The 16,255-nt window shown below is 39.6% G+C and overlaps 1 protein-coding gene across 1 annotated transcript in view; it reads left to right on the forward strand.

Moving 5' to 3' along the window:
- luzp2 (leucine zipper protein 2) overlaps nt 1-8,089 on the forward strand; it is a 267,448-nt gene extending 259,359 nt beyond the window's left edge. Inside the window, exon 12 of the mRNA XM_033632390.2 lies at nt 7,142-8,089. Coding sequence (XP_033488281.1) covers nt 7,142-7,249 — 108 coding nt within the window. The 3' untranslated portion in view covers nt 7,250-8,089. The remainder of the gene's footprint in view (nt 1-7,141) is intronic.
- Nucleotides 8,090-16,255: the final 8,166 nt, after the last annotated feature.

Here is a 16,255-nt window from a genome sequence, read left to right on the forward strand (position 1 = left end):
CCAGATTAACTATAATGTCAACAACACGGAGGAAAACAACATCGTTCTGGCCTAGTAAATACACTCTGCAGGCTTTAAGGCCACATCATGCAATCTAACCTGTATGACATGTATTCAAATGTCAGGCGTATGTGCTCGAGTCCATCATTAAGATCCTTTCAGAGTAAAGTTTTTTTCCTGTTTCTTAGTAATACTTCAGCAAACCCTGACATTCCTAAACAACAGAGCAGATCTCTGAAGCTCAGTGACATCAGTGTTGTTTGTTTCTGACATTCCTGAATTCATTAAAAAAAAAAAAAAAGAAAAAGGTACAAGCGGAAGCACACCAGCTGGAATATAAAAATCACAAAGGCTGAATGTGAGGAAAAGCTTAAAAAAAAAAAAAAAAGGCATAAAAATAAATAAATAAATAAACCCAGCCAGATATGCGATTGCTCAGATTCATCAATTATTAATTATTAGTCAAAATAATTTAAAACACAATGGATAAGTATGTCAATGCTTGATTCTGTACTTTTTAAGATTCTTAAAAATAGTTGAATTCTGTCTGCTGTGTTCGTTTTTTGATTTTACAATGAAGAGGGCTCAATATCCAAGAAAATGACAGAATTTGTATTTCATGTGGATGGGATTTGTTTTTGCTGCGAACAAGGGATACACGATACATATCGGGACGATAATAGGAAATGTATGTCATCATTTGTTATTCCAATAATAAAATTATAGCTGATAAACAGAAACGATAGTACAAAAAAGCCACATTGCTTTCACTGACTTAACTGGCACAGCATCTGAACCACCAATAAAAACAGATGAGAGAAGAGCTAGCGCAGCGTGCTAACTAGAGAGCAAAATGCCAGTCTGGATGTTTCCCACAGTTTTAGAGGACAACAACACGATTTAGCCAGGAGTCAGATGTAGCCCTGAAATACCGCCCCTGCAGCCGCTGCCTTACCAGCAAATGGTCAGTTCAACATCCACCAGTCTGGCTGCCATGTAGCTCCAGCAGCAGTGGGGGTTAACATCCAACACTGAGCTGTTAAATAGTAAAAAAAATAGAATAGAAAATCAAGTTGTGGCAGGCTGTCACAACTAACCCTTTGAAACCTGAGCAAATTGGCTTAATGTCTTTCAAAAACATGGGAAGAAGGCAACGAGCAATGAAGGAAGAAATGACCCCAATAAAATTGCAAGAAATCAGTGAAGAAAATTAAAACAAGAAAATTTAAAAAAAAAAAAAATAAAACAAAAACAAACAAGGAAATGATCTAATTATAGTTTAATTTCCCTCCAGCTATGTTTTACATTTGTTTTTGTTTTTTTAAATAATTTTCTAAATTGATTATTTTTTGTGATTTATGGGACATTTCTTACTAAGTTGCTCGTTGCCTTTTCCCCATGTTTTCAAAGAAATCACACCAATTTACTCAGAGTTCAGTGGTTTAAATCCTTGTGAAAGGTGTCTAACAGTAGCACAAGAAAAATTATGTTTCTCTAGGTCTGAAAAATATCCATATTGCGTGTCCCTTTTGCTGACATATTATAATAATATATGTTATTATTTGTTTTCTGTTGAGGCACTACAAATGTAAATTAGCGTATTGCAAACTGCGGTGCAGCTAAGAAGCTGTGCGTTCTCCCTGTCAGATAAAAAAAAGAAATAAAAACACAGCATCCTCCCTCTGCAGCACAGCCAGATAGTGATTGAGTTAAGAAGCACCATAAAATAGGGCGAGGCTGAGGGTAACCTCCTTATTATACCCACAGAGCAAGTGTCAACAGCCAGCAGTCTTACAGAAATTGTATTTCTAAAGTTTTCTTTCTATCTGTACCTCTGAAAGACACAATGACAACCTAAGTCAAAATAAAGTCAATATTCTATGTTTGCAGCAGTAGTGAAAACACAGGTGTTGTTTTATTTTCAGATATATATTTTTTTAAATCAGTTTGACTGCTGACATTGGTAGTGCTGCCACTGACAAAGCTTTTGCAAGTTTTTCCCAAAATCCACCCTTGCACAAAAACTTTTGGATGTCCTTAAGGGAGTCTTAGCTGGTGATAAATAAGATACAAACAGAAAAAAGAAAATCCCAAACCCACATCAAAGTGGGCGGCAACTGAGGTTGGCAAGAAGCCACCAGAGTGCATTAAGTGAGAGATCGTTTGCCTGCAGATGGAAGTGAGAGTCATTGAGTGCCGAGTCACAGTCACTGAATCACTGTGTGTACTTAAAGGAAAACTTCACCCACAAAATGACCAGTTGTACATCAGTTAGGCGTGTCGTGGTACACTGACTTTGGGAGGAAATTTTCTTGCATGCCTCCTCAGAAAATGGTTAACGTATTGATTTATTGATTGACACACTATATTATATTTCTGTTTTTTATGATTTTTTTTTTTTTTTTACATCATACTATACTTAAACGACATACTGCTATGACATTTTACATGATTTTTTCACGTCAAACTATATACTATGATGTTTTTCCTGATTTTTTTACATCATACTATGCTGTGACATTTTTCATTATTTTTTTTACGTCATACTATACTTTGACATTTTACATGATTTTTTCATGATTTTTTCACAACATACTATACTATGATGTTTTTCAGGATTTTTTTAAAGACATACTATACTATGACATTTTACATTATTTTTTCATGATTTTTTCACACCAAACTATACTGACGTTTTGCATGATTTTTTTTTACAACATACTATACTATGACATTTTACATGATTTTTTCACGTCAAACTATATACTATGTTTTTCCTGATTTTTTTTTACATCATACTATGCTATGACATTTTACATTATTTTTTTCATGATTTTTTCACACCAAACTATACTATGACGTTTTTCCTGATTTTTTCACGACATACTATACTTTGACATTTTTCATGATTTTTTTTACGACATACTATACTATGACGTTTTGCATGATTTTTTTACAATGTACTATGACATTTTACATGATTTTTTCACGTCAAACTATATACTATGTTTTTCCTGATTTTTTTTTACATCATACTATGCTATGACATTTTTCATTATTTTTTACATCATACTATACTATGACATTTTACATGATTTTTTCATGATTTTTTCACAACATACTATACTATTATGTTTTTCATGATTTTTTTCACGTCATACTATACTATGACATTTTTCATTATTTTTTCATACCAAACTATACTATGACGTTTTTCATGATTTTTTCACGACATACTATACTTTGACATTTTTCAGGATTTTTTTAAAGACATACTATACTATGACATTTTTGTATAATATTTTTACATCACACTGCTATGATGTTTTTTAATGATGTGACGTTTTTCATGATTTTTTCACGTCATATGATACTATGACTTTTTTCTTTTATTGATACGTCATACTACTACTGAGTAGATTGGCACAAAAAAAAGCTTGAAACTAAAAACCTAAACCAAATTCATTAACTCTGTGACACCCTCCAACTATCTGCTAGATTCAGGTCACCATTTGTCCATTGTGAATGGGGAGAGACGCTGAATTGCTTACCCACGTCCACAGGTCTTATTAAACCAAAACTCAATCTGATGATTGAATGCTACGCACAAATTTGTTCTGCTAACATTTCATGAATGAGACCCAATGTGTGCATTTAAATTTCAGTCTTATTAATCCAGTCGTATGCTCAGTACTTCCCAAACACATGCATATTCACTCAAAAAACAAACAAACTTAGTTTTGGAGTCTGGCTTTGAAGAGAGCAGGTAAGTTTCACTTTCAGTTTTACATTGTAATGTTTTAGTCAAAATGCATGTTTGGAAAGTACTGAGCGCACGACTGGATAAATGAGACTTGGATTATACAGCACAAGTTGTGTGAGAGTTTGTTAACAGATGTTTTGATAAAGTTTTGTTAAACTTGGTCCCCACTCAATCAATAAAACAATATGTTCAGCGTTTTCTGTTGAGGCATGCCAGACAAATATAGTTTCCATCACAAATTCAAGGTAACACAGCACGAGGGATCGGCCATTTGCTGGTAGAAATATTCCTTTAAGTTAAAAATGTACTACTCCGTATGTTCTAATTACATACCAAATGAGAAATAATACATTGTGGTCAAACTCACAGTTACTGTTCAGAGTTCTTTAAGCTCTCCTGAAAGTGGTCTAATAAATGTCGAGGTGCATTTTGCCTCATTTTGTTTGTTTTGCTTGAAGCCAGGTGGTGGAACTATAACCCACTGCCATGCAGAGTGATGTGTAACTCAATAATTTGCAAGCAGCCAGCAAGCCTAAAGGCATTCTCCAAAGTGACATTGGTAAACACAAAACAGATGCTTTGCTTGGGGAATTGGTTCCTAGAGCCCGTGTGCAGTGCTTAAACATGTCATTGCCAAAACTGACTTAAATTATTCAAAATACCAAAGAGAAAAAAAGCGTCCCATTAATGAAATACAGTGAGACCAATCATGCTGTCTTTAAAATGTGAGCAGGAATTTGAAAATAGCAGGATACTGGGAACACACACACACTCTCTCTCTCTCTCTCTCTTAAACTGCACTGTGTCTGAATGTGCCACTCAACAGTAAACAGACTGTCAGTTGGTCTTCAAAGCTCTGAGAGCTGCTGCTTTTCCATCCCACCAGGTAGTTAATTGCATTTATTTCCAAGTGTAACTCATATTCTTGATAGCTGGAATGGAAACCAGCAGGACTCTTGAGCTGTGTCTCACTCCGCAAGTGCATTTCAAAAGCTAGAACATTACAACAGGTTGACAAGGCTGAAGTTACCATTAAACCTTAGCTATAAAAGGTAATTTACACAACAGTAGTTCTTTGCCTGATAAAACCAAGTATTGTTGCCATGTATACCAAACATTCTGTGGAAAAAGTCATCCATTCATTTTCCGTAACCACTTATCCTGTTGAGGGTCGCAGAGGAGCTGGAGCCTATCCCAGCTGACACTGGGTGAGAGGCAGGATACACCCTGGACAGGTCACCAGACTATCACAGGGCTGACACATAGAGACAGACAACCATTCACACTCACATTCACACCTACGGACAATTTAGAGTCACCAATTAACCTTATCTGGGGGAAGCCAGAGAAAACCCACAATGACACGGGGAGAACATGCAAACTGGGAACCCTCTTGCTGTGAGGCGACAATGCTAACCACTACACCACTGTGCTGTCTGTTAAAAACAACCAATTCAATTTTGTTAATAAAGCCCAATATCACAGATCACAATTTGCCTCAGAGGGCTTTACAGCATACGACATCCCTCTGTCCTCGGACCCTCACAGCAGAAGATATACAAAAATACAGATATTGTCTTTTAGTTCATGCTCCCAAATTACTTGGCCACATCATGATCCTATGGTGAATTTTCCACTCATACCATTTGGCAGCCCAATTGCTTAAGAAAAAGTTGGTATTATATGTTTCTGCGAAACACAGATTTGTTTATAAGTTTAGTACATGTCATGTTAACATTTCTAAATTGACTTAGTATAAGAGCTGACTTTGTCACTGGGCGGTGGAGGGGATGGTGACACGTTGCTGAGTTTCCACTACTGGTAGTGCCACAATTCAATTCAATTTTTTTTTTTATTTATTTATTTATTTATTTATTTATTTAAATCAAGACTTCGCTGTGTTTCCTGCCAGGATGATGCCAGGAAAAGCAGTTTTTTTTCACCGAGACATTGCTGTATTTCTTGGCTTGATTGTGCAACAACAGTTCTGTTGAAATATAAAGTAACGTAAAGTCTCCATGCATTCGCTACATTACACCCACACGGAGTCTGTTCCTACAGAATTCAAATGATGCCACTTAAAAAATACTGTCTATCAAATTATAAGCCAAAAAAAACAACAACACTCTTCTGGATCATTGCTTAAAAACAGACTTGCACCGATTTATCGGCAGTGCTCGGAATCAGGCTGGTTTTCACGTGATCAGCCATGACCTGCGACCGGCCGGTCAGTCTAAAATATGCCGATTTAAAATGACGGTCAAATTCCCGGTGCACCGCATGATTGACATGTAACATCAGCAGCGTACACACACATGTGCAACTCACGGCTTGGGCAATGTGAGGAAGTGAAACATGGGCGGCTTCTCACCTTAATCATTCACACACCCACACATCAAAAGAGAGAAGGAGAAAGTTGTTAACTGTCCGTCTTAAACTGAACTGCGGAGCTCTCACTGCTGCACTGTGTCGCTTGAAACTGACGAGGCGCGTGTCCGCGTGCTTACTGGCGGGCACGTCCTGAAGACCTATGTGAATTTTCCACAGGAGATATTTTTACTTTTTTGTCTATTCAAGAAATTACCCACAAATGCTATACACCAAGAATTCTTAATTCATTTATCTTTGTTTTTATTTATATATGCCTTTTTTTACTTATTTATTTTAATACTGTAGCTGAAGTTATATTTGAGGAAAAAGGAAAATGTTTCCTAACCTGTTTCACTGTTTGTGTTTGTTTGTTTGAGATGATTATTGAAAAGTTGGTTGTATCTTGGTTAAAATGTTCTAATAAAGCAAAGATAGAAAATACTGCAATATCGTGTGTTCTGTAAAGTGGTTTGAAAAAAATTAAATCGGCCAAAATCGGAATCGGCCATCCAAACACTCTGTAAATTGGAAATCGGAATCGGCCCAAGAAATTGTAATCGGTGTAAGTCTACTTAAAAATATGTTTAAAAATAAAAGAAAGTTTCGTATGGGTCTGATAATTCATGTATTATGTATTGTACGTATTCGTGTTTGCAGAAACATACAATGCCAACATTTATTCTGGATATCAGGTTGTGTTTGGGGAAAATGGAAGGGTTCAGATTACTAGCATTTAGTCCGTCAAACACAACACCTTTATTTAGCTGCATCAACTAAAGTAGCCCCTAAAATAAGACAGAAGTTGTGTGGTGTTGAGAAGTGGGACTGAGAGAGGAATCAGACTGATTACAATGCCCAGGAGTAACCATCAATATTATCTTTAAATAACTTCCTCTGCATCCCAAAGATATATTTAGGAGCGTTTCCTGCTCAGATTACAGACCACCACATGTCTACTGTGGAATATTATTGTGTCAGTCTAATTAAGAATCTTTATCTTCTCAACAGCAAAGGAGCCAAGCGCAGACTGGAAAATCCACCACAAAGCTCTCAGACGACAGCGAGGAGGCAGAGGGAGGCAGCAGCAAAAAGACAAAGCCGCATAAATACAACTGAGCGGACAGCGTATCATCCAAAATGCAGAGCTCCTGCATTGCCTGAAGGATCTTTCTAAGAGCACACACTTGCGCACTCTCACAAAAACATATGTGCGCCCACACACACACACACACTCTCACATACACACGCAAACACACACACACACACACACACACACACACACACACACACACACTGAGCTACACATACACATATCAGCATTGTTCGCAAAAGCTGAGACACTGGAATTGTCAACAAATTTCAAACTGTCATCTGCAAACCTCCATAGTAAAATGGCATGCATTCTAGAAATTCTTTTTAAAAAGGTAGCAATGGCACTGGTAACTTGTTTCATGATTGTTCATTTGTTGTTTACTTATCTGAGTTTTATTCTGAGTGAGGACACTGCTTTCTAAATGTGTGATCTTTCTAGAAAAATCCCTTTGCACTGGTGAGGTCTGACAATGTATCCTGTGATAAGTATATCAATTGACAAATAAAAAAAATACTACTACTATTACTACTACTACTACTACTACTACTACTACCCAACTTAGAATATTGTTTGTCACTCATTGTAGCAAGGTTAATTTACTCCTCCACATTTTGAAATATAGAGGCTCAAGTTGGCTGGCCAACTGTTCAACATTTAATATTTCAGCACTCTTTCTGCCTTTAACACTCCAGAGGCGAAGAGCCAAAGACTCACAATGGGTCGTCTCCCTGAGAATGTGCCATGCACTGAGTAGTAACTCCTAGCTACATGTATCTGTGTTATCTGACCTTTCTGTGTCCTTTCAATAAACTGTAATTTTCAGTAAATGTGTGAAGAATAAATGGTTATTCGTGGGAAAGAAATGAGTGAGTATGTTTGTGATCAACAGAGGGAAGGGTTGCACGGTGCAAAGAGCAATCAGGATTTATGCAATGTGAATATTAATTACTCCTCGAGCACTACAAGAGGAGCCTGCCGAGGAAGCACTGACACATCCGAGGTCAGAAGAAAATTTGTATTTTCCGATAGAGAAATTATTCATCAAATCATTTTTAAACATTGACTTTGTTGAATAAATCTGATACAAATGAGGAAGGTCGCAGCGTGACCTTTTGTGTCTTAGCTGTCCAAAACGCAAATAGAGCCTCTACTTACTGAGTATTTCTGGATATTCTGTGACCTGGACGACTACAAATCTTTATCCATGAGTTGTAGAAACTGAGATTAATTTGTCAGTGTATAATTTCTATGGTTTAATAAAGTGTTACAGTACCTGAGCACTAAAAGCCACTAAATGTGCTGCCTCTGTACACTGCTGTATAAAGGTGACACCAACCAACTTTTAATTTGTTTTTCAGTTATGCAAAATGTATCCACTAAAGATTATTTTCATAATCAGTTAATCTGCTCATCTTTTTTGTCCCATTAATCAAAAAAACATCACAAAAATGAGGAAACTGCCCAAAAGGATATCCCAGAGTCGACTGTGATGTCATCACATTTTGTCTCACCAACAGTCCAAAAGCCAAAGATTTTCAATGTACTATCCTGCAAGTCTCACTTTTGAGAAGACTGAAACAATATCAATCAATCAATCATTTACTCAGGCAGCAAGCACTGCAGCCGCCTCTGAGCAGCGTATCGCAGTGATCTGTGACAGGACCAGGACAGATACACACCTTCTTTCCATCTCTCACCAGAGCCGTCTGCTCCATCAGGTCAGCATGTAGAACAAGAGTCACCTGAGGCCTGCACTACGAGGCAGGATTTGGAGTTAGCAAGGTAACTGGGTTTTCAGTACTACGAAGCTGGTTCTCTTTTTACCATGGTAAATCACTGTGGTAACCTATGCTGAACAGCTAACCTGCTCCGGAGCAGGTTAACTTCAGAGTATTGGATCACAACCTGTCAACACCCTGACCTCTGACCAATCACTGAAGGAAAAGGTATCTACAGAAGAAAGTCCAGAGTCTCAGGTAAAAAAAGAGGAACCTATATATTGTTGCAGGTCTGTAGAATCATTTCACTGTTACAGGGCTCTATATCTTGGTTTTAGAACAGAGCTCCCGACTAACAGAGAGATCATTTACAACACTAAACACGTCATTTTAGCAGAATTTTAACTTATGCAAACTTTATTTTAGTCCACAGTGACAGTGCTGCTACTTTTACACTCTAATTATCACTGCAGCTCAAAATAACATGAGACACCTGTGTGATGAGAACTAGCAAAAAAATATGTTTTTTTAGAAAAACAATCCACACACTGTTAATTGACTCCTGTTATTATTAAAGCAACATTTCAGTCAGACAGACCTCATCAGTCATTAACTACTTTTCCACCCTTTACTTCAGCAGCAGAAACAGTCTGGTGTTACCTAAAAGTCTTTATGTGACATATGCAGACTTGCTTCATCATCATCCAACTAAAAAGCAAAAAATACTCTATATTAATGTCACATGTAGCCTAGCGATGTGTAATTTAAGTCTCAGCTTTGATGTTTCAACCCTTTCCACAACAAGATTACAGCATTGTTTAATCCCACACCACTGACATTTTACTGTCTCGCAGTCCCATACATTCCCTGTACTGTATCATCTCAATAATATGAGGTAGCCTTCTTCATTCATAGTTCTGATGATGTCGCTTGTAATTAACATCCCCTGCCTCACTCACATGAACGTGCTCATTGCTGGACAGGAAAACTCAGAGCTGACTGAACTAGTTGATAACCAGCTTTGTAGTACCGGTTATCCAGAATGTCAAGGTTAGTGAAGCTAGATAACGACAGGGTATCCTGGGTAAGTTGAGCTGGCTTCGTAGTACAGGCCTCTGGTTGAACGGTGCTGTCCAGGACATGGCCAAGTTTCGGTGAATCAATGGCTAATACAGCTCCTGATATCTAGTTGTAAACTAAAGTGACATGGAAGTTATCCAGCGCCTGCACAATGGCCTGCAGGATGCCTCCTCATCTACTCCATCTATTCCTCGATGTTTACTGATGTTTACATTTGAAACCTCGACCTGGCTAACTAGCAGCTAGCTACAAGTCAGCAGACGGAGATTTTACAGACTGGTGAGTTGATTTCCACGTCTCATTAAGTGAGTCACAGCCACGAACCTCACCATCCAAAGCCAACCACAACAAACACCAACAAGACTTGCAAAACAGACTTAAGAGCATAAAGTTCGCAAAAATATAGCAGATCTGACAGAGAGATGACTGAAAATATCCGCATCTATACACGTCAATAGCCTAAATGTCCAGAATTTTGGATGAACATTGACTTAAAGGATAACTTTGGTATTTTTCAAGCTGGCCCTATTTCCCCATGTGTATGTGTGCGTAAGATTCATAGGTACAACTCGTTTTAAAATTGGTTCAGTATTGAGGGAGGCGGATGCAACCGGGAGCCACGAAACGAGCTAAAACCGTAACGGGGGCAAATGCGTCCCGTATAAGTTTGCGCATTAAAAGGGCTTTTTTTCGCTACTGACCGGTTCAGATCGCCAGTGCTATCTCTGTAAATAGCATACTAAGCGTTTCCCTTACCTCTGGGCTGTGTGACGTCATCTCGCAAGAGCTTTGCTCCACTATGTCTGTAGCTCTCTCTACTCGTGGGCAGCCGTTTTCTTGAGGAAGAGGTGTTTCGGGATTGGATGTCTTCTCTTCTTCGGCTGGCAGTAGTCATCTTGGGAGAAGTGAGCACTGCAGACCCGATGGTCTGCAAGGCGCAGTGTCTGGAGAGGAGTGTTAGCATCCATTTGTAGCACAACTAGCCACAACTTCAGCATCTCGCCGTCCGACAAAGGCAGCCTATGAAAGCTGTACGGGGTGTTGCGCGACATCCTGTTCTTGCAATTCGGATAAGCACAAACACGAACCATTGCTTTCAATCGATGCAGTAAAACTCTCAACTGTACTCCGGGACAACCAGCGCCACTCTGAGCGGCGCTCTGCACGGCTCCTGTTTTCTTCCGGCAACAAGCAAAGCTCTCGCGAGATGACGTCACAGCCCAGAGGTAAGGGAAACGCTTAGTATGCTATTTACAGAGATAGCACTGGCGATCTGAACCGGTCAGTGGCGAAAAAAAGCACTTTTAATGCGCAAACTTATACGGGACGCATTTGCCCCCATATCTACCTCGCGGCTGCCGGCTGCATCCGCCTCCCTCAATACTGAACCAATTTTAAAACGAGTTGTACCTATGAATCACACGCACACATACACATGGGGAAATAGGGCCCAGGTTGAAAAATACCGAAGTTATCCTTTAAATAATTAATCGCTTGTCAAAACAGTTTGCAATTTTCTGTTGACTGAATAATAGAAAATGGATTAATAACTGCAGCTCTGTTGTTTATGTTTATCAACTCTGGGTTGTAACTGGGAACAATTAAGTTTTATTAAATTGTATTTAAAAACAATACAGCTATTACACATTGACAGCAAGGGCATACTTACAGAGGAAACAGCACACAAAGCAAAGAAAGTGCTGTGGCATTCAGGGATCATGATCACAAATATGACTAAAGGTGTGTTGAGACTGAGCACAAAGCAGGTTTTAGAGGTGCCCTGATTGCTTCTAAGTCAATGCAAAGTGGATGCTAATTATCCCTGTGAGGCACAAACTGAGGCAAAGACGCGACCGGGTAAGTTAAAATGCTTTCAAATTATCCAAACATTTTGTGCTGATGCCGAGGCTGAAAGACTTCACCTCATGAATGTCTAGCAGAAGGAAAACAGAGAAGAAACTGGAAGAGACAGGAAGAAGTGGAGTTCTCAGGGGGGTTCTGAGATCAGTCATTCATGCAGCAGTCACACAATAAACAAAGGTGAATAAACAAGGAATTAAAAAACAGCTCAGCGGTCAAATCTGCACAGGAAGTAGGTAAATAAACAAGAAAAATAGCTCTAAAGCATAAAAATTTGTGTTTTCAAGAGTCACAGCCACTCCCTAACCTTCCAGTGTCTCTTTATCACCCTACAATACCCATCAGTCCCCAACAACAGGTTATCTATTCATATGAAAGAGCCTTAAAGCTGCATTCTCCCTAATGGCCAGCAGGGGGTCACGCCTCTGGTTTCAAAAAAGATCTGATTGTACAGAAGTTTTTACCTTAGTAAACATTTTCCTATTGAGTTTATGGTGTCAATCGCTGGTTTCAAGTCGTCTTCAATACAGTAAAGCCACCATTTTCCAACATTTTCCACCAAACACTTTCAGTATAGTACCTTTGGAACCAAAAGGAACCCTTCAGACATGGTACCTAGACCCTAGGTCCGTTGGCCACCGCAAACAGTACACTTAAATGTGGGTGGGGTTGTTGTCACTCACTGCTCCATCCAGCACTCACTGTATTTCCTCATGTATTACTGGTGACACAATTCTTCAAATAAACACAAGAAGTTTGTGCTCTAGAGAAAAGATCAGCACTCAGTGAATAACCTCCTAAGCCCTATGATAAGCTATTATGGCAAGGCTTAACTATACAGACCAGTGAGCAGTGATGACTAACATGTCTTTGGGGTCATCGGGTGGGAACCTCCTTTCACCAGTGTTTCGTCTAGTTGGTCCCACGACACCTCCAGGAGGCTAGACAGTGATCTCTGGCGTCCCAGAGACACTCCCCTAATGCCAGCTCTCACTGCTCCCCGCACCAACCCAACAACCTCCTTTACCTTACTTACACATGGCTTTCTCAGCCCAAACAGCACTGCCACCTTCAACAAACCCAGGCTCCGTTTATGCGAGTTCCAAGTAGAAGCAGTGCTGATACTACCTTTCCTAGCACATTCACCATACTCTACTTCACACGCTACATAGCATAACTACAATATAAGCTAAAGTTAAAGGAGCTAAATGAACTTACAGGATCAGCAAACACACTCACCTTGCAGCATGGTCTCAAACAAAAGGGATTCAAATAGGCCACTCCCACACTTAAATAACCTTCCTCTTCCAGGATTTCCTCCTGAGAGGAAGTGGATCTCTCCACCTGATCTCAAGGAGTTATGTACCCTGCTTAGTAGCTCCCCCTGCTGGCCCCCAACTAACATTATTTCTTCGCTTCCAGATCCATTGGCTACAAAGGGAAATCTGCACCTCGTTTATCGTCCACAGAACAAGGTTGCAGGCTGCAGTGAGTCTCTCTCTCCATGGGATATCTAAAAATAGCAAATTTGCGCATTTAGTCCTTCTCAGGCAAGCTCAGGGGTTTAGTGTTGATGTAGCCCACAGGAACAACACTCAACAATGCTTTTTTTTTCTCAGAGTGAGGATTAGAATATCTGCAGTTCACATAACCCAGTCAAAATTAATATATATATAAATGTTTGAAGATCCACTCATTACTAAAAGTGCATGTCATATAAAAACTAAAAAGTAATGGTCATCTTTGTCACAGTGAAATTTAAGGTGTGTTGATTGGTTCAGATTGTCAACCAGAGTAACACTGCAAGTTAACGTTCCACCTTAAAAGTTGCCGGCAGTCGGCCCAGTGAATGAAGTTATTCTTTCTCAGACTCCAACTGCTGTGAGAGGCAGCAAAACATCCTTTCATTTTATAGTTACAGTTTACTAATAAAACTCTCCACGGTATGAACAGTGGTTACATGAGCCTCAAAACCAGCCACAACTCAGCCCTGAGCAGAGTGACCGTCCTCTACTGACCAATCAGACTGCAGTGTTCACAGCTCCACCTTTTAGTACCAGATCTGTGTGCTAGGTACCCCAACAGAGGGGGGACCAAACATGGGGACGGTACAGAACGGTTCTGTTGGTACCATACACAACTTTTCACAGTGGAAACGGAAAAAAAGCGAACTGAACTGAACCGTACTGCTCTGTGAAAACGGGGCTTATAACGTTCATTTTGAAAAGTATGGTCCGATTTAGAGTAAAATAGATGTTAAAGCAGGGTATGCTTCAGGGCGTGGCTACCTTGTTATTGACAAGTCTAAGTCAGTTCCACCCCTTGCTCCTTCACAGCTCCACCCTCTTGTCCAAATATGGTCAGTTTGAGGCTTAAAAAATCCAAGATGGTGACAGCCAAAATGCCAAACTTCAAAACAGTAGTCCACAAACTATTGGGTGACATCATGGTGGACACATCCACTGTCTTTATACAGTCTATGGTCTCCACCTGGAGGTCGTCGCCAATGTAATTCTACAATGTTATGGCAGTATGGAGACTTATGTTATGTCACTGTCTTGATCCAAATTTTGAGAGACACTGTTCTCATATATTTGGATCCATATTTGTTTGTGAAGATCTTCTGTGGCTCCTCTTTGGATTATGAAAGCTACCAACTGCTTCAATAAGCTTTGTGGTCACAGCATCCCATTCACGTGACATTTGCCGCGGTCACTGGATCCAAGAGTGTCCATGCTGGAAAATGTTAGACGACAGGTGCACAGCTCTATTTTAAGGCCCGTAATCCATCTTTTTTTTTTTTTTTTTTGCAAGTTTGAGAGCCTCCTCCAGGTCGGCTCTACGTCTTGCTGAGAGCAAACAAAAGGGTCTGTCGCCAGGATTTGGAAACCAATGGCAGACCTTGCGAATGCTGACATTAAACCTCCGAGCTGCCGGTGTCCAGAGCGGCAGGGGAGATGGAAGATGGTCAAGCTTTCTATGAAGTAAACAGGCTTGGTTTTTGATCAAAGTCACAGTGTGGGTTTTGTATGCCATCTTCATTTTACAGCCTCCCATTCACAGTTTGTGTGAATTATGTATTTTTCCGAGGACAATTACTCAGACTTAATTTCTAGCTGAGCTACACAAAAACCTGTTTTCATGTGCACCCAGCAAATAGGAAAAAGGTTTCTGTTTAGTTTGAATACAACATACTGCCTATTGTAAAGATGATACAATTAATTTGCTTTACTGTTTGGGAGAGACAGATCATAAGAACTCTGTACCAACAAATCCCGAATGGTTCACTTTACAGAATAAGAAATGCAGATGAGAAGAAGGTAGTGGACTCCTGCAAAGTGTCAGCATTAAGTTTAAGAAAGAGGCATGCTGACCGTGACCAGTGTGCAGTGTGGACAATCTGCAGGAGTCCTCCACCTTCTTTCTACTTTATTAGGCAGGATTACTTAGTCAGGAAGTGTCATTGAGACCTGAGAACAAATGACATGCAGGCAGGCTGTCCTCACACACTGTTCCTTTATATCCTGACAAAAAGTAATGCACCACAATTTTGTAACATACGTAATCATGAAGGTTGCAATCACATGACCAACGTGCAGTGTTGGGCAAGCTACTTGGAAAGTGTAGTGAGCTAAGCTACTAGTTACTCTAATATTAAATGAAGCTTCACTACATCAAAGCTATCAACCTCAGAAATGTACCAAGCTAAGCTACAACAAAATGACAGTAACTAGTGCAACTACATCCAAGCTTTTTACTAAATTGAACCAAGTTCGTGCCAAGTCAGTGTTATCTTCCTGATCAATAAAACTGTCAGTCAAACAGATAGGCAGGTAAAAAAGTTAAGTTCAATTGTTTTTTATTGAACAGTGAGCTGCACTGCAACTCCCAACACGACTCAAACCACAACAGCAAGAATGAAGACCTGCTTCAAACAGTCACAACATGGTCAAAGACATACATGCGTGTATGTATGTGTGTATTGTTACGACTGTTGTCGTAATTTATTTTGTTTGCGTGTGTTTTGCTGCATGTGTTCTCTGTGCATGTTCTCTGTGTTTTTCTGTATGCAAATAGGTGTGTGCCATAGCCCGGCGAGGATTGGTGAATTTGATCGGTGCTCATTCCTGATTGGCTGCCGCCAAGGGGGGGGTCAGGTTTTTAAAGGACAAAGATGGCAGTTGCTGCGAGCTAGCAGGCAGACCTCACCTTCCTCCTCTCCCAACCGGCCACACATATTGTTGTTGCAGTAAATCATTATTGTTAAAGACTGTTAAATCGTAGGGGTGGACCGCCAGTTGTGTTACCAACCCTTTTTCTCCTGTTTATTTAGTTAGGGAGGTAAGCTTTTTGTCATTTGTTTTTTTTTTT

Source organism: Epinephelus lanceolatus, chromosome 2 (genome assembly GCF_041903045.1).
Source record: "Epinephelus lanceolatus isolate andai-2023 chromosome 2, ASM4190304v1, whole genome shotgun sequence".
Classification (NCBI taxonomy): domain Eukaryota; kingdom Metazoa; phylum Chordata; class Actinopteri; order Perciformes; family Serranidae; genus Epinephelus; species Epinephelus lanceolatus.